At 52.4% G+C, this 18,876-nt stretch overlaps 1 protein-coding gene across 7 annotated transcripts in view; it reads right to left on the bottom strand.

Moving 5' to 3' along the window:
- LOC108406459 (mitochondrial import inner membrane translocase subunit TIM16) overlaps positions 1 to 18,876 on the bottom strand; it is a 65,744-nt gene that overhangs the window by 41,927 nt on the left and 4,941 nt on the right. For 5 of the 7 annotated variants that reach the window (XM_037014483.2, XM_037014479.2, XM_037014480.2 and 2 more), the window contains exons 4-7: positions 17,354 to 17,424; positions 16,760 to 16,943; positions 14,217 to 14,293; positions 1,850 to 1,900 (exon numbers count right to left, since the gene is read on the bottom strand). In XM_037014483.2, coding sequence (XP_036870378.2) covers positions 1,850 to 1,900; positions 14,217 to 14,293; positions 16,760 to 16,943; positions 17,354 to 17,424 — 383 coding nt within the window. The remainder of the gene's footprint in view (positions 1 to 1,849; positions 1,901 to 14,216; positions 14,294 to 16,759; positions 16,944 to 17,353; positions 17,425 to 18,876) is intronic. The other 2 variants (XM_037014485.2, XM_037014500.2) reach the window with 1 other exon arrangement.

Here is an 18,876-nt window from a genome sequence, read left to right as displayed (position 1 = left end):
GAGCTGGCCCCTCGGCTTACACCGACCCTGGCCGCCAGCAGTGGTTTTCCTAATAGAAGCCAGGTGTGGGCCAGATGCCCTGGGCGGAAGTGGGGGGCAGGGCCACAGGGAGGGCAGCATTCCAGGCCGGCTGCCCCCGCACCAGCAGCGCAGCACAGGCACCGTCCCAGCAGCTGGGAGGGGGGCGGGAGCCACCCACGCTCTTCCCAGGTCTTCTCGCCCAGAAGCCCCCTTCAGCGGGGCTCCTTCCAGAACCAGATCCTCCCCTCCTCCTAGGAACTTGGAGCCCCTTGGACAGCAGCCACTTCATCTTCACCTCAGCTCCATCACCATCCCCCGCGTGCGGGAAGGGGGGACATTCAGGCCGGGGGACATGACAGGAATGGGGGTGCCACGTGCTGTGCCCTGGGGTTAGAGGGCCTCGGTCCCCCTCCTTCCAGCTGAGCCTGGGTGCCCTCTCCAGGCAAGGCTTGGAGGGTAGCCATAGAAAGCTACGGTGAGCCCAGCGCTCACAGCCACACAGCCCTGAGACCAGCCGCGGGGACCACGGGCAAGAGCCGACCTCAGTGGGAAGCAGGGCCACGGGAAGCTGAGACCACCTCTGCCCAGCGTGGCTCACCGTCGGGACGGGGCCTCCTTTTGGTCTTCAGCGAGTGGCACCAGCCAGACTGCCTTTGGAACAAGGTGCAACTGGCTGCGCGAAAGGGGTCCTGTGTGTGTGCGTGTGTGTCTGTTCACGGGGAATGGGGCCCCAGGCTACATGAAGAGGATCATGTGTCTGTGCGTGCAGGGGAAACAGGAGCCCCCAGTTGGGTTGGGGATTACCCTTGACCCCTGGCAGGGAACAAGCCCTAGAAATGGGGATGGGCATCACTGGGGAGCTCCTCCCCTGTGCTGGCAGCAGGACCCTGAGCCTCACCTTCCTCATGGACGAAGGCTCCTCCGCTTCTAGAAAAATCTTTTAAAAATACAAATTCACTCACCTCACTTTCTGCTTAAAACTCTCGGAACACCTAATCTCTCTCTGACACGCCACAGGCCCTCACCGAGGGCCCTGCTCGCATCCGCACCCCTCGCTGAGTCCCGGCACCAGCTTGCCCAGGCTGTCTGCAATCCTTAGCCCTCAACACCAAGCCAGCTCCTCGGCCAAGCACTAGGTCTCCCCTTCAAGAGAAGCCCCCCAGCAATTATCCCATGTGTCTTGTCTTGTTCACAGAACATTCCATGCCTGGCACCGAGCTGCTGCTGAATGAATGACTGATTCCCCAGTAGCTCAACACCTGTAGCATGAACCTAAGGCCTGGCCTCTCTGCCCAGAACTCACAAGACCCAGCGCATCACCACAAACACAACACACACACTGATGCCTGGGACTCGTGGGCCTGGCAAACCCCCAGCAGCAACCACGGGGACGCAGTGAGGGTCTGCAGGCTCTCACACTGCAGGCTGCAGACAGTGGGGGCTGTCTTTTTGTCTCCTCTGTGGCTGGCCTCTGCTGACAGTGCCAGGAAGGGTGGGTAAGGGATGAGGGTCTCAGAAAAGAAGAGGAAGTCAGGATCTCAAATTAGCTTCCTGAAGCCACAGGACGCCTCCACTGAAGGCCTGTGGGCAGCCTGGCTGCACCCCACCCTGTGATCAAAGCCAGGCCCTCCCAGGACCAGAACATGCTTTCCAGAAATAGCCTCCAGCAGTGGGAGCCCACCTCCCAGGTGACCCTTACACACCCACCAGGCCTTGGCCAGGCTTTGGGGTGTGGCAGAGTCCATCTGCCAAGACACTGAGCCTGCCCCCGCCTGCACCTGATGGAGCCATGGGGGCCTCAACCCAGCCCGCTGCCTGCACAATTCACCTGGGAGGCCTCGGGCTTTGCTCTGGGGTCGAAGATCCGCAGCTGCTTGTCCTAGAAAAGTAGAGGAGGAAATAGTATCATTAGGCTGGGTAGGGTCCCTAGGGGCCAGGCAGTCTCCCCAGTTCCTGGCTATCACAGCCCCATGCCCCAGTATACAGAGCTGGCATCTCACTCCAGGGGACCCCCTCCAGCCTGGCTCCTCCTTCTCACCACAAGGGGCAGGCCCCCTTTTCTGTCCCAGTCACAGAACACAGAATTCAGTGACAGTTCACATTTCCTGAGCACCTACTACGTGTCAGGTACATCACACACAAGATCCCTCCCCATCTTTCCAACCACCTTATGAAGCAGTGCTGTGACCATAAAGATCCCTCCATAGACGAGAAGCTGAGGCCCAGAATGAAATTCCAGGCTACCAGCTGCTACGCATGTGTCCGGCCCTGTACTTGGTCCAGCCCACAGGGGCTCACAAAACGTTGTAGTTTCTACACTTAAAGAACTTGGCATCTAACCACAGTGGTGAGATTACATGTCCTAACCCTCACCCAGCACACAGCCACTGATTCAAATTACTTGAGGGTGGGATGGAAACAAAAAATTAATGAATGCCCATAGCTTGTATAAGGACTTTAATTCTCTGGAAATTGTATGTGTGAACAAATGTACGTGCTTAAAGAATGGGGGAAAGGCGGGATAGGAGCTGCATCCATTGACTATTTACAGGCTTGACTACGATAAACTGTTTACATGCTAGAAGGAAGATACGGAGTGACATGGTTGGATTCTACTGTGATAAAAACAAACACAAATCAGTAGGCTTTGCAAGAATTCAGAGCAAGGAGAAAGGCCTTGACCAGCACGGGGCCGTGTGTCACTGCAGGGCACCAGGGGAGGGGAAGGGAGGGAGGGATTAGCTCTTTCTTTTTACATCATAGCACAGCTCTACTCTTTCACTCAGCATGGATTCCTATTTTTGTAATTTGGAAAGTAGGGAACCAGCAGTGAACAACTGGATTTGAAACTAAAAACACAATACCATTTATATCAGCACCAAAAAAAAAGAAAGAAAGAAAGTGAAAATACCTGTCTGCAAACCCAACAAATAATGTACAAAATCTCTCCAAGGAAAACTACAGAACTCTGGTGAAAGAAATCAAAGAGCTAAATAAATGGAGAGAGATTGCATGGCCATGGACAGGAATCAATATTGCCAAAATGGTAGTTCTTCAAAAATGCCAGCCATTTATTTTATGGGTATTGACAAGCCAATGCTGAAGTTATGTGGGCAAAGACTCAGGATGGTCAGCACAGCATGAGATGGGATAAACAAGTCAGAGGACTGACACTACCCAACTTTAAAGCTACAGGAACCAACACAGTGTGGCATCGGCATAAGAATGGAACAGACAAGAGAGAAAAAGAGACAAGAAATAATAACCATACGGATCAAAGACCAAAGGAACAGAACAGAGATCCCAGAATTAGACTTCCATAAATAGAGTCAACTGACCTTTGACACAGGAGCAAGGTCAACATATTGGAGAAAAGATGGTCTTTTCAACAAGTGGTGCTGGGATACCTGCACATCCACAGGCCAAAAAAGGAATCCAGACACAGATTTGAGGTCTTTCACAAAAGTCAACTAAAAATGGATCACAGACCTAAATGTGAAATGCACACTGATAAAACCTCTAGAAGACAACACAGAAGAAAAACTAGGTGACTTTGGGTTTGGCAATGACTTTCTCGATACATCGAAAGTATCGAATGATAGAAAAAACTGGTAGGCTGAACTTCATTAAAATCATAAACTTCTGATGCAAATCAAAACCACAGTGAGATAACATTCATATCAATCAGAATGGCTATTTAGCAAAAAGACAAGAAATAACAAGTGTCGGTGAGGATGTGGAGAAATAGGAACCCTCACGCACGGTTGGTGGGAGTGTAAATGGGTGCAGCCACTACGGAGAACAACTCTAAAAATAGAACGACAGTATGATCCGGTCATTCCACTTCCGGGTATTTATCTGGAGAACGGGCGAACTCTGATCTGAAAGCTATACGCACCTCTATGGTTACTGTTGCCCTATTTACAACATCCAAGTTATGGAGGCAACCTGTGTCCGCTGGTGGATGAATGGATGAAACAAGATTGGGTGTATATAAATATGTGATGGGCTTGGCCAGAAAAAAAAGAATGAAATCTTGACATGTGCGACGACTTGGATACACCTGGAGGATATTATGCGGAGTGAAGTCAGAGACAAATACTATCTGACTTCACTTACATGTGAAATCTAAAAAAACAAATTAATGAAACAAAACAAATCAGATTCACAGATACAGAGAACAATCTGGTTGTTGCCAGAGGGGAGGGAGGCGCAGGAATGGGCAAAATAGGGGAAGGGGATTAAAAGGTACACTTCAGTCATAAAGTAAGACACAGGGCTGCAATGCCCAGCATAGGGAATATAGTTAATAACATGGTAACGACTTTGTGTGGTGAAAGATGGCAGCTAGACTTATAGTGACATTTTGTAACATATGCCGTCCACCTGGAACTAATATTATACATCAACTGTACTTCAATAAAACAATTTAAAAAATACTAGAAAAGTTATACATTTCTGGCCTGCAAGAAACCAGCTAAAGACTGGTAAAAAATATTTGCAGAGAACATAACTAAGAAAGGACTTGTACCTAAAACATACAAAGAACATTTAAAACTCAGAAAAAATAAAGCAAAATAACCTAATTTAAAAATGGGCAAAACACCTAAACAGACACCTCACCAAAAAAGACACACAGATGGAAGATAAACATATTAAAAGATGCTTAACAACATATTTCATTAGGGAATCGTAAATGGAAACAGCAAGGAGAGACTGCCACACATCAGTTAGAAAGGCTTAAACCTGAAAAACTGTCAACACCAAATCTAACAAGGATGTGGAGCATCAGGGACTCAGATTCGTTGCTGATGGGAACACAGAAAGTACAGCCACTATGGCAGACAGCTTGCAGTTTCTTAGAAAAGCTAAAAACACTATGATCCAACAACTGTGCTCCTAAATATTTACCTGAATGAGTTACGTCCACGAAAATGTTTACAGCAGTTTTATCATAGCCGGAAAAAACTGGAAGCAATCAACATGTCTTTCAACAGCGAATGGATAAACAGTGGTACATTCATACAATGGAATATAATTCACTGATAAAAAGAAATGGCTTGTGGGTAAAACTGTAACATTTCCAGAATACCTCGCCTGGCTTTAGTGCATTTGCATATCCTCAGAGGTGGAGAGCTCGTCTCGGTATCAATGGGTAATTAGCCGGGCAACCAGGGAGGGCGTGTCTGAACCTGAGATTTTAAGGGGAAGGGCTGGCCTGCTTGCTTGCCTCCTTCCGGAGCAGAGGAGAGAGACAGCCCTGGACTACAGTTTGTAAGCAATAAACGGGTTTTAAACTTTATTTCTCCCTTTGACTGATTTTAGTTTTTAGAGGTATTTCCTCTCCCCAGAATTACATCTGGCACCAGTGGGCAGGATGCTCCGAACCCGAAATCTGGCATAATGGGTGTGACCTTTGGGAGGGCTGCTCCTGTGGATGGTGGGGAGGTCCCAGTGGATGCAGCGGTGCCGCTTGACCTGTTTTTATCCCCCCAGCTGTGGGACTTCCAAGTTGGGAACCCCTAGTGGGGAATTGGTCAAGGGTAAAGTACCTCTTAAAGGGGTGGGGCTTTCCACAGAACTGGGGAAGGGTGGAAACACCGGAAGCTGCAGAATCAGCCCTCCGTGGGTTGGAAGACTGCTTGGAGACCTTCGGGGGCTGTGTAGTGGCTGCCATCGTAGGGTCCCTTTTCATCAAGATAGTGGAAAATGTTATACAGGAGAAAGAGGGGATTATCGAGGGACTTATGCACGAGAGACTCACTTCAGCATCGCTTGGAGGGGCTGGGCGATAACCTATGGGATGCTGTTAGAGAAGTTAGACAGTTACTAAAAAGGCAGGTCACACTCCTCTAAGATTCCTTAGCAGCGGGGATGGGGGGAGAGGGCAGGAAAAGCTGTGTCGCAGGAGGCTGTGGGTGAGTGGGAGGAAAGAGTAGAGCCTTCAGCCCCGGAAATGGTGGAGGAGGAGCCGGAGGGAGAAGAGGAGACGGCGGGGCTGTTGGCAGATCCGCTACCCAGGCCACTGCCAGAGGTACCATCTTCTCCTGTTTTAAAGGCCTGCCTGGCTGTAATTAAGAAAATAAAAACGAAACAACCGTGGGCTCCTTAAGGGGAGGGGTAGCCCCCTCCCCAGGTTGTGGAGCCCTCCATGCTCCGCCCCTATACCCAGGATGAGCTGGTGGACGTGAGCGTCCAGTACAGGCAGAGGCCATCAGAATCTCTGCCTACACAGCTTTTACTTCTCTGGGATATGGGGATGAAAGACATTGTTGTGTCGGATGGTGAGATGAGTGGAATAGCTTCCCTGACGACTCATCCTTCCCACCAGCAGCAGTTGCAAAATGCCCATCATGCCTCAGGGAATCAGACACACCTGGAATGGCTGACAGCTGCCATCAGGGTAGTTTGGCCTAATCGGGGTGATTCACCGTATTTTCCCAGTAGTTGGAAAACGTACGCAGTATTTGGAAAAGGTACTGCAGGCACTGGGCATGAAACGTATCATCTATAATATGGACGCCAGGACCCCGATGAGAAAGTGTTCACTGTAGGAATGAGAAACCTGGTGCTGCACGCAGCTCCCACATCTCTCCTTGGGTCCCTAGTGACTACTCTTGCCCCCACATAGGGCAAACCTGTAAGTGAGGCTACGTGTACTTCAGCAGATCCGGGGGAGGTGGAAACAATAAGGGCATGGAAGTAAGTACAGGCTACGAATGAAAATAGAGGTGCAAAAGGCCCTGTGAAGGACTCGAGGACCCAGATGTGGGTTGATTTGATAAAGGCTGGGATAGTGAAAGAAAAACTTGATGGACAGTCCAATAGAATCTTGCTAGAACTGTGGCACCAATTAAAGCCAGAGCAGCAGTTCCAGCTGCTGAGGTCCAGAACACGGAAACCAGAGTCAAGGCCTCATGTCCAGCCTGTGTCCTGCAAAACTTCATGGGAGACAGTACTCAGGATTCACTCGGGCCCTCAGACCCACAGGACAATGATTGCGCATTGCAGTTTGACTGAGGTGGGTGTGGGGGTAAAGGTCCCCACCTTGGGGGACATGTGGGAACCGGAGGCCACATGTAGAATTAGCAATTCATTGGTCCCCTGTGAATGTACAACGTGTCCTGGCGCTGGTGGACACAGGAGCTGAGTGTCTCTGATTCATGCCAACCCTGAGCGTTTTCCTGGGACCGCTGCTGTGATAGATGGGTATGGGGGTAAGGCAATTAGAGTGAAGAAAGCCCAAATCCCACTGGGTACAAGGTGTTTGCACCCAAAGGAGTATACTGTGTACATTTCTCCCATCCCTGAATATATTCTGGGGGTAGATATCCTGCAGGGCCTGTGGTTACAGACTACTGCAGGGGAGTTCAGACTGAGGGTACATGTGGTAAAGGCAGTTCTGAGGGGACATGCTAAGCACCCACCTGCAGCTCTGCCTGTACCTCGGTGGGTGACAAATATTAAGCAGTATAAATTGCCTGGGGGTGGGGGGGGCACAAGGAAACTGGAGAAACTCTACAGGAGTTGGAGAGGGTGGGCATCATAAAGCCCACTCATAGTCCTTTTAATTCCCCAGTGTGGCCAGTGAGAAAGCCAGACGGCTCCTGGCGTATGACCGTGGACTACAGGGAAATGAATAAAATCACACCCCCCTTTGCATGCTGCCGCCCCCTCTATAGCACACATTCTGGACACCCTCAGCCGTGAGCTGGAACTGGAAACGTATCATTACGTAGTAGACCTTCTAATGCTTTCTTCTCTATTGACATAGCACAGGAAAGCCAGGAACAGTTTGCCTTCACGTGGGAAGGCCAGCAGTGGACATTCACTGTCCTTCCACAGGGATACCTCAACAGTCCCACCGTCTGTCATGGACTTGTAGCCCAGGACTTGGCCACATGGAGGAAACCACAAACGGTGTGGCTGTATCACTACATTGATGATATTATGCTCATATCTGATTCTCTTTCAGATTTAGAGGGAGCAGTTCCTAGACTGCTGCAACATCCACAGGAAAAAGGACAGGCTGTGAACAGCACCAAGGTTCAGGGACCTGGTTTGTCTGTGAAATTCTTGGGGGTTGTCTGGTCGGGTAACACTAAAGTTATTCCTGAAGCAGTCATAGACAAGGTCCAGGCTTTTCCCACTCCTACCACTGTGGCAGTATTACAAGAGTTTTTGGGTCTTTTTGACTACTGGAGAGTATATCCCACAGTTGGCACAAATTCTGAAGCCCTTATACTGGCTGGTATGAAAGGGCATCAGGTGGGACTAGAATGAGACATGTGCAGCTGCTTTTACTGCTCCCAAGGGGGCAGTCAAGGCCGTGTAGGCCTTGAATGTAGTGGATTCATCAAGGCCCTGTGAGCTGGATGTTCATGTAACTGAAGATGGTTATAGATGGGGTCTTTGGCAGCGGCTTGAATGGACATGCCAACCTATTGGATTCTGGCCACAACTAAGAAAGGAGCAGAGGTCTGCGTCACCTTGATAGAGAAGCAACTGGCTGCTGTGTAACACGTCTTGCTGGCTACGGAGCCCATTGCTCCAAGGTAATAACCACCTATCCCATCACGGGGTGGGTGCAAAACTGGACCCAAAGGCCACGGAGTCACGTGGCACAGACACCTACAGTGGCCAAATGGGGTGCATATTTACAGCATCACAGCACCCTCCTATTAGCCCCTTAAGTGGAAGACTCCAAGGCTTATTGGGGCCAGTGACCTATACGAATGGAGAGCAGGAAGAACTTGCTTTTCAGCCCTTGGTAGCTGAGACTCCTTACCAGGAGGGGAAAGCCTCTATGCCTGAAGATGCTTGGTACACAGCTCCAGTCATGGGCAGCCCCCAAAGTGCAGGGCTGTGGCTTTCCATCCTAAGACTGAGACAATACGGATGGAGGATGGAGAGGGGAAGAGCAGTCAATGGGCTGAGTTGTGGGCAGTATGGCTCGGGATCACCCAGGAGCCTTCCCCCTTAGTTGTCTGCACGGACAGCTGGGCCGTCTATCAGGGTCTGACCCTGTGGCTACCGACATGGTATCATGCCAGCTGGATGGTTGGTCACTGGCCCCTTTGGGAACAAGAGTTGTGGCAAGACCTATGGGCCTCTGGCAACCCCAAGGAATGATGAAGCAGACATACTGGCCCAGGTGTGCTGGCTAGAAGGAAAGCCTGCCGCTGATGTGGCCCAATGGCTACACCAGCGTTTGTTGCACACAGGGCAAAAGACAATGTGGGCTGTAGCCCATTGGTGCCATTTGACCTTTGAAGAAGTCAGCAGAGCCCAGAAGGAGTGCCTTGTGTGTTCTAAGAGGGCCTTACATCGAGTTCCAAAGCAACATGGGACAACAGTAAGGGGGCCAATACCCCCTGTCAGGTGGCAAATAGACTATATTGGGCCTCTGCCCGAATCAGAAGGATATCGGTGTGCCGTGACTTGTGTGGACACAGCTACTGGACTATTGGTTGCTTTTCCTGCACGTTGTGCCGATCAGCAAACCACCGAGAGGGGCCTGGAGCATCTCTGCAGCCTATGGCCGCCCGCAGGTGACTGAGAGCAATCAAGGCACCCACTTTACTGGACAAGCATTACAAGGATGGGTGCAGCAATTAGGAATAAAGTGGAAATTTCATGTACCATATAACCCTACCGGGACAGGCATGATAGACAGGTACAATGGTTCGTTGAAATCTGGCCTGTCGCCTGTGGACAGCGCTGCAGCGTTTGGACGAGAAGCCCCGTGGAGGAGCTCTGAGCCCTGTGGGTGTGCTCACACGCCTTGCTGCCTCTCCCGTACAACTGTACGTGCAAACCAAGGAGTTATTGAAGCCCGGACGTGGCCAGCAGAGCAACACCCTGCTGCAGTCCCTACTGCATTAAGCCCTGGAGATACTATTGAATTGACCTGGCCCTGGACATTTTGACACATGGACCAGCGATGGTTGGCCCTTCTGGCACCTTGAGGGGGAGGCCCGGAAGCTGGCCTCATGTGTATTCCTGGAGTGGAATACAGCTGAATGGCCCCCAAAGGTCACGGTAGTGTACCCAAAATGTCCGGGAGGTAAGAGCATCTTATGGGGAAGTTTCATTTTATCTTTATGTCCAGTGACTGTACCTCCCATAGTCCTATATATGGACTCATCTGTCACTCCCACAGGGAGGGAGGTGAATATCTGGTGCACTAGACCGGGACGAGGTCCCATTCCTGCCACTGTTTTATCACAAGACCAGTCACTTGCATGTATCCACCTGATGGACAAGATTTGCCTATGCTGGTGTCATTAAACATGCATCTTATCGCCCTTAAGGTCGTTTTCTCCTACAGTCCTTGTGGCCTGAATGCGCCCCCTGGCGGCAGCTGCCGCATGGTGACTGCTCTGAACCCTCGGCTACTGCCTGCTTACGGAATGGACGAGCTACGGACTTGATCTGTGTAAGACTTTGAACCTCGCTGAATCCTCCGACTTGAGGATTGTCATAATTTTATTGCATTTGCTATTGTTATGTCATTAGTCTGGTCACAATGCTCCAGTTTTCTCGCCCAGGGACCACTGGGGAAGAAGGGGAACAAGTAGATTGTAAGGCGAGATTTCTGGAAGGGTGGCCTGTGGGTAAAATTGTAACATTTCCAGGACACCTCGCCTGGCTTTAGTGCATCTGCATATCCTCAGGGGTGGAGAGAAGGTCATCTCCCTGTCAATGGGTAATTACCTGGGCAACCAGGGGTGTGTCTGAACCTGAGAGTTTTAAGGGAGGGGCTGGCTGGCTTCTTCAGGAGCAGAGGAGATGGCCCTGTACTGCAGTTTTAAGTAATACACATGTTTTAAACTTTATTTCTCCCTTTGACTGATTTCGGTTTTCAGAGGTATTTTGCCCGGGATTTCCTCTCCCCAGACTTACATGGCTAATACCCAAAACCATCAAACTCGTAGAAGAGAAGATAGGGGGAAAAGCTTCATGACATTGGATTTGGTAATTATTTCTTAGATACAACACCAAAAGCACAGAAAACAAAAGCAAGAATAGGCAAATGGGTCTACATTAAACTTGACTGTTGTTCATGGAAGGACACAATCAACCAAGTAAAAAGATAACACAGGAAATGGGAGAAAATGTTTGTAAATCGTGTATCTGATAAAGATTGGTATGCACAATACATAATTCATACAAGTCACCAATAAAATATCAAATGGCCAAAAAGCGCATGAAAAGATGTTCAACATGAGTAATCATCAGAGAAATGCAAATCAAAGTCACAATGGGACGTCACCTCATACCCGTTAGGATGGCTACTATCAAAAAACCCAGAGAACAAGTATTGGTGGGGATGTGGAGAAGCTGGAACCCTCACGCACTGTTGGTGCGAATGTAAACGGGGCAGCTGCTGTGGAAACGTGTGGCAGTTCCTTAAAAAATTAAAAATAGAATTAACATAACGATCCAGCAACTCCACTACTGGGTGTACACCCGTTAGAACTGGAAATGGGGTTACAGCGGGCTGTGTGCCCACACATGCTTACCACAGCAGCCAAGGTGGAGCGACCCGAGTGTCCCCCAGCAGATGAAGTGATAGACCAAACATGCACAGAGGCACGATGGAGTATCTATCATTCGGTCTGAGGGGAAAATCCTGTCACACGCTGACAGATGATGAGCCGCAGGGACACTATGCTAAATGAAAACGGCCAGTCACACAGGGGCAAATGGTGTATGACTTCACTTACATGAAGTATTTAAAGTTATCCGATCCCCGGTGACAGAAGCAGAAGGGTGGACACAGGGAGCGGGGGAAGGGCTGGGGAGGGGGTGGGTACCTGGTTAATGGGCCTGGGGTTTCAATTCAGATGTTTTCACAACAATGTAAAATATACTTGACATCACTGAACTGTATACTTAAAAACGGTTAAGATGGTAATGATCTGTGTGTTTTACAACAATGAAAACAAAGCCAGCTATCAGTTCACAAAAAGATCCAGAGGGCCCATAACGCATGCCACCGAGTGAAGGCAGCTGACGGGGACACGCCACACACCGTGAGCGGTTCCAGCTGCAGTACAAGACGTTCGGGAAAAGACAAACCCCACGGAGACAGTGAACGGACCAGTGGTTACCAGTAGGTTGGGGAAAGGGAGGGAGGGATGAACAGAGGAAGCACGAGGCCCTTTAGGGGGGTGAAGCCGTGCTATACGATGCTGGAGTGGTGGGCACGTGGCACCACACATCTGTCAAAACCCTCAGAATGCACAGCATCAAGAGTGACCCCTGATGCAAACTCCGGGCTTTGGTTAACACAGCTGTGTGGTCTAAGGGTGGCAAATGCACCACACCAGTGCAAGAGTCGGGGGGGGGACACAGGAACTCCATGTTCCTGCCTGGCCCCTGCCTTGGTGCTTGGGATGCAGGGATAGCAAACAGCCCGCACCCACGTGCTGGGTCTGAGTGTGGTCACAGGTGACTCTAGAGAGAACCTGGACCTGAGCCAAACCCTGAAGGACAAGGGGAGCTTGCGCTGGGAGGGAAAGGCACCTGAGGGAGGTGGAACGCGAGCAAAGGCGGAGACGGCAGCTTGCTGGCACGCAACGTGGAGGGTAAGACAGGGCCAAGTAAGGAGAGCGGGCGGCAGGAACAGGGCAGGCGGTGGGCAAGCGCAGGGCAGGATGAGGGAGGGGGCCAGTCTAGAGGAGGCTCAAAAGCCAGGCTCCCTCCCACACCACGCGTGGCTCCAGGGCGTGCCACTCCTAGCAATGCCTTCCTGGCTACAGCTCACTGAGCACCTGCTATGTGCCTGGTGGTCACCAGGCCCGGTTCAGCGACTAGCCCTGCAGCCCTGTTCCACTCCACAGCCTCAGAGTTAGGACCCAGGACAGAGACAGGCAGAAGAGTGAGAGACACAGAGAAGATAGAGAGAAAGACAGAGAGACAAAGAAAGGGAAGCAAGAGAGAGGGACAGCGACAGAGGAGGGGCAGAAAGACAGAAACAGAGGGGATGGACAGAGACAACGACAGGACACAGAGAGACAGAGAAAAGACAACAAAGGACAGCGAGAAAACAACTAGAGACTGAGGAGAGACAGGCCAGCAAGAGACAGAAGGAGGACAGGGAGAGAGACAGTGAGACAGCGGATCTCCATAGATGACAGGCGAGAGAAACTGCCTCCTGGCTGCAAGGGCCCCTCCCACCTGGGCAACAGAGCCTCTGAGCCGAGCCACATGGTCTGGGTCAGGATGCCAAACCCACTCTCATGTGCTTTGTGACCAGGACAAGCCCGAGCCCCGCGTAGCACAAGAGCAACGGCAGCGCTCTCAGAGCCACTGTGCTTGGCACACGAGCACTCCCTAAAGGCAGCTGGACCATCGAGGGCAGGGGTGAGATGCTGGGTTCAGATAGGGCTGAGCCTGGGCACGGATTCTGCCTGGCGCTGCTGGTGCCTGCGAGGGGGGCATGGTGGGCCATGAACACACGTCCTGGCTGGGCTCACAGGCACAGCCAGCCATGCGGAGTGGGAGCCAACCGTGAGGCCGGCACGCCCCCTGGCGGCTGGCTGCTTCTCCCCTCTGCTGGGGGAGCAGTAGGAACCGAGCCAGCCTTGCGGGGGAATCAGGGCTCCAGGGAGGCTGAGTTGCTCCAAGGTAGGACAGGAGTTAGAACTGAGCACAGCCAAGATGGGGCCTGGCTTTCCCTGCCAAGGGAGAGAGGGTGTGGAGAGGGGGAAGGCATGGGACCGGGGGACATCAGCCAGCATCGCAAGGCCTCCTGTCTGTATGTGGGGGCCAAAAAAGTACCCTGCGTATGGACGCTGCTCAACATGAGCCTCACAGAAAGGAAGGCAGTTTTGACAAAGCAGACAGGCTGACAGGAGAGACTGGCTGAGGGTGTGACAGCTGAGTGGCACAAAACAAGGCCCAGTAGGGTCGGCGTGGGGCTTTGCTTGGGCCCCGGCTTGATAGAGACCCCAGGTCCTGGTACCAAGGTGGGGAGGGGGCTCCCAGATGCAGGTGTAGCCAGAAGGTGTGAGGGCAGCTGGGGTGGGGAGGGGGCTCTTGAAGGTTCATCCTGACCTCAGTGCCCTTCTGCCAAGCCCCCGAGGTAGAGCCTAGGACATGTGCTCCATGACACGATGGCCCAGCACAGAGCCAGGCACACCTCAGGCCCCCTGCAGGCACTTGAGTCTCACTGTCCACCTGCTTACCTTGCACATTGTGCCCACCAAGGCTCCATCCCAGCTCCAGACAGCACCCTGCACCAGGTCCCCATGGGCCACCAGCTCTGCAGAGAAGCAGCCAAGGTCAGGAAGGGATCCAGGGTCCTCCCACCCATCCTGGGGGACAAGGGTACCGGAGAAGCGGATGCAGGAGGGCTTGGCAACTTCCCAGGGCAGAGGCAGCAGCTGCAAGAGCCCTCCTGGGCGGGAGGAGCAAGGGTGGCAGCTCCTTCCAGACGCGCTGCCCCGAGCCCAGGTTCTTCCTCCAGCCCCCCGTCAGGCCACGCTCCTACTCAGACTCCTTCGAAGGCCCTCTGCTCCGACGCCCCTCGCTCTGAGGTCTGGCTCTCATTTCCTGCCCAGGCTTGTTCCTGGCCCCTCACCACCACACCCTTCACTGGGTCATGCCAGCCCACAGACGTGCCACACACGCTCCCACCCTGGCCCTCTGCTCAGGCCAACCCTGCTCCTCCCTGCAGCGTGGCAATATCCAAATATGTCCACAGTTCTTTGACACTTCTCCAGTTAATAGTTAAATCACGTCCCCTAAAAAGATGTTCATGTCCTAACCCTCAGCCACCATGGTGTAACATAACTTTTTTTGCAAATAGGGTCTCTGTCAAAGATCAAGTTAAGCTGTTATCATTAGTATCCCCATAAAAGCAGAAACTGGACAGAGACAGACACATGCAGAGGGAGGGCAACGTGAAGACCACCTACAAGCAGAGCGCTTGAAGCTACGGAAGCTAGAAGCGAGGAAGAGAACTGAATTCTCCCTCACAGCCTCAGAAGGACTCAGCCCTGCTGTCACCTTCATTCTGGACTTCTGGCCTCTAGACTGTTTGTTATTTTAATCCACCTGGCTTGTGGCACTTAATCACAGCAGCCTTAGAAAACTGACACACCCTCCCGTCATATTGTGGAGCCTAATTCCCTTCCTCTTGAGTGTGAGCAGCTTAGTAACTCACTTCTAACAAAGAGAATCTGGTGAAAGAGACATCATCCCGTTCCAAAGCTGGGTCACCAAAGGCACTGTGGCCTCCTCACAACATCCTGTCTGATTCACCAGGAGAGGCCGGCCGCCATGCAGCGAGGGCACCCAGTCAGGCCCTGGAGGTCCCCACGGCGGGATCGCAGGCTCTCTGCCCTCAGCCAGCACCAGGCCAACAAACCATCTGGGAAGCAGATCCTCTGGCCCCAATTAAGCTTTCAGATGATGGTGGCCCCAGCCAACATCTCAACTGCAACCTCACCAGAGACCCTGAGCCAGAACCACCCAGCTAAGCTGCTCCCAAATTCCCGACCCTCAGAAACTAGGAGATAAGTGTTTATAGTTGGGTTAAGCCTCTATGTTTTGGGGCAATTTGTCCTCCAGCAGTAGACAACCACTACACCAGGGTTGACACCTTGCTCTGCCATGGACTTGCACCTCATCTGTAACATGGGAACAGAACACGCCCCAGTGAACTGCTCTGGTGAGGAGCTGTGAAGCCAGACACCTAAGAAGGGCTTGAGATGGCAGTTACGGCAGGGTGACTCCCCGATGACACAGCATCTGGTGACCTTCACCTCTGCTTCAAGGGCAGGCTGGTCTCTCTGATCGCACCAGGAACTCTGGGGCAAGTTATGCGACTGAGGACCCTTGGTTGACAGGGCACAGACCCCTTGGTCCCAGCCCCAGAGGTGGGGACACTGCTCAGCCCTGTGGGGAAAGGCCATCCCTCAACCCTCTGGGCCCCGTGTCTTTACCCGAGAAGGGGTCTGAACAAGTCAGGGAGGGTGCCGCAGAAGAACACCAGGGGCCAGTGTGGGCCTTGGGATGGGTCATAGCCCCTCACTGAGGAATCTGACCCAAAGCTGTCATCATCTGTGCGTGGGCTGAATGTCTGTGACCCCCAAAATCTGTATGTGGAAGCCTAACTTCTTCTGCGATAGTATTTGGAGGCAGGGCCTTTGCAAGGTAATTAGGTCATGAGTGGGCTGACTTCCCTTATAAAAGAGACCCCAGAAAGCAACCTGTTCCCTCCTGCCATGTGAGAAGACGGCTGCCTAGGAACCAGGAATAAGACAGGACATCTGCCGGCACCTTGGGTTGGACATCCAGCCTCCAAAACTATGAGAAATAACTGTGTACTGTCTAAGCCACCCAGTCAATGATATTTTGTTAGAGCAGACTCACTTAGGACCAGCTAAGACATTCTGCACTGGGAAAACGAGAAGCATGGGGGTTGGGGCGCCCGTAGGAGTGAACTCACAGGGAAGAGGTCAGCTTCTATTTTCAAAACCAAAATGACGTATGGTTCAAGAATTAATAGATAAGGAAGTTACTTAAACATATGCAGGAAAAAGCAGGGAAAGCAGCTAAGCAAGGTGAAAATAGATGCCTATGGGAAGTGGGGAGGTATGGGGCGTTTGTTTATAAGCCTGGTAGAATCTCGTGACCTTTCCACTACATGTGAAACTGATACGTATTTCAAAATTCACATCACCAAAAACACAAACAAGCAGTGTATGCAGAGCGTGACCCGTACCCGTGAGGGGCTGCTGCTGGGTGGCGTCCCAGACCTTCAGGGCCCTGCCTGCCACACTCAGCAGGACGCCATCAGCGGTTGGGTGGAACTGCAGCACCTCAACCTGAAGGTCCTCCGGGCCCAGCACCAGCCCAGGCCCCGAGGGCAGTGCCTGGCCGGGGGCTGGCAGCCGCCACAGCTTCACCTGTGGGGAGGAGCAAGTCTGTGAGCCCAGGGCTTGGAGGGGCCCTGCCCAGGCTGCCCCCCACCCAGCAGTCTTATCTGGGCCCAAGGACTGTGGATCCTGTGTCGGGGGAGGGCAGGGAACCGGCTCCAGATCACAGGGTGTGGTTAGAGGCTGGGGGAGGCAGGGGCTCTGCTCCATCTCCCTGGCACCTCCCACACACCCAGCCCTGCTCTCTACAGGCAGCCAAGCAGGACAGCAGGTCATGGCTGCGACCACGGCTCCCCAGCAAGTGTGCGGTATGACACAGCGCTGCACGGGTTGAAGAACCGGAACGTCTGGGCTGGCTGGCCCAGAAGCCTACAGAGGGGCCGAAGGCCCTGGGTGGGCAGGGGGTGGCACTGAGCAGCAATTCCAGCAGCTCCACTCACCATCCTGTCAGCCGAGCCTGTCGCCAGGAGGAAGTCGTCAAAGGGAGAGAAGTCCAAGTCCGTGACCAGGTCTGCGGGAAAGCAACTGGCTGACACGGGCCCAACAAGAACCGGCTAGAATGTCATTTTCAGCCTAACATGGGGTCCCCTGAGACAGGAACCACAGCCCAGGGCTTCAGAGGTGTCACCTCTGCCCACAGGGTGATGGCATTTCTGCAAATGATGGGCAAACACCACAGGCCCCACGTGCAGCATGTGTTCTGAGCCCTGCAGACCTAGGGTGGACAAGGGCCCTGGCATTAGGAAGTCAGCAGAATGAGGGGCACAAAGCTCCTCAGATTACCAGGTGCCTGCACTCACCCAAAATCCAGAGCCCAGGGCAGGACGTGGCACTTGAATGTGTGAACAAATGCAAATGCTGGCCCCCTGCTCCAGCCCCCGAGGCAGTCACAAATGGAACAGATGCCACCCGGGCTCAGCGGACCCTCAGCACCTCCATGGGAGAGACACATGTCTCTGCAGACGTTAAGACGTAGGCTGGGCTTGCAAGGGGCACCGCAAGGTCAGGGTCAGGGCAGGCTTTGTAGAGGGGGCCATGGTGGGTCCTGGAGGATGTGAAGGGCTACAACAGGTTAGGATGGCAGAGAGGCAGGGGCCTGGATGAACACACCCAACCCAGGAGTTCTCTGCCCCTCGACTCCCGCCAGCCAGGGCTGACTAATCAGCGGGAGAGCATCGGACCCAAGTCCAAGCCGCCAGCTTCTCTCTTACGGGAATTAAACCAGGAATGGGATGGCCTAGCAATAGGGCAACTTAGGGACTGGCCTGGCTCAGGGGCACCAGCTGGCAGGGACCCTCTGAGGCCTGCGTGTCCACCTGCTCCTTTGGTTCTGAAAGCTCTCCAGGAGTCTCCCAATAAATCACTGTCCCTACTGCCCTGGGCCAAGAGCAGAAGGTGTCCCTGAAGGTTGGGCGCCCAAAGGCAGGGCAGCAGCCAGGGCCCAGCCCCCCAGTAACGGGCTCACTGCTCCCCCATGAGTAGGCTGCATCATCGAGAAGAGAACAGCACCTAGGAACTCGGCTCAGACAGATGGGGGTTCTGGCTCCAGCTCTGTCAGCAGCAGTGCCAACATCAGTAGGTTCCCAGTCTCTGAGCCTCAGTTTTCTTAGCTGGAAAATGGGTTATTTTAAAACCTACTTCAAAAGGTGGGACAGGAGATGAGAGAACCAACTTCTTGTACCTATTAAAACACAGATGTATTTCAAAACATTACGCTAAGTGAAAGAAGCCAGATTCAAGACTACATGTGGTCTAATTCCAGTTATGTGAAATGTCCAGAAAGGGCCAGAGAGAAGCCAGCAAATGTTTTCTGTAAAGGATTAGGTAGTAAATATTTTAGGGTTTGAGAGCCATATGGGCTCTGTCATAACTACTCCACTCTGCAGATGTTGGGAGAAAGTAGCGATAGACTGAATGTCAACGAAGAGGTGTGACTGTGTCCCAACAAAACTATTTTCAGACA

Source organism: Manis javanica, chromosome 10 (genome assembly GCF_040802235.1).
Source record: "Manis javanica isolate MJ-LG chromosome 10, MJ_LKY, whole genome shotgun sequence".
NCBI lineage: Eukaryota > Metazoa > Chordata > Mammalia > Pholidota > Manidae > Manis > Manis javanica.
The sequence above is the reverse complement of the archived record's forward strand: the minus strand, read 5'-3'. Positions and strand labels throughout refer to the sequence as shown.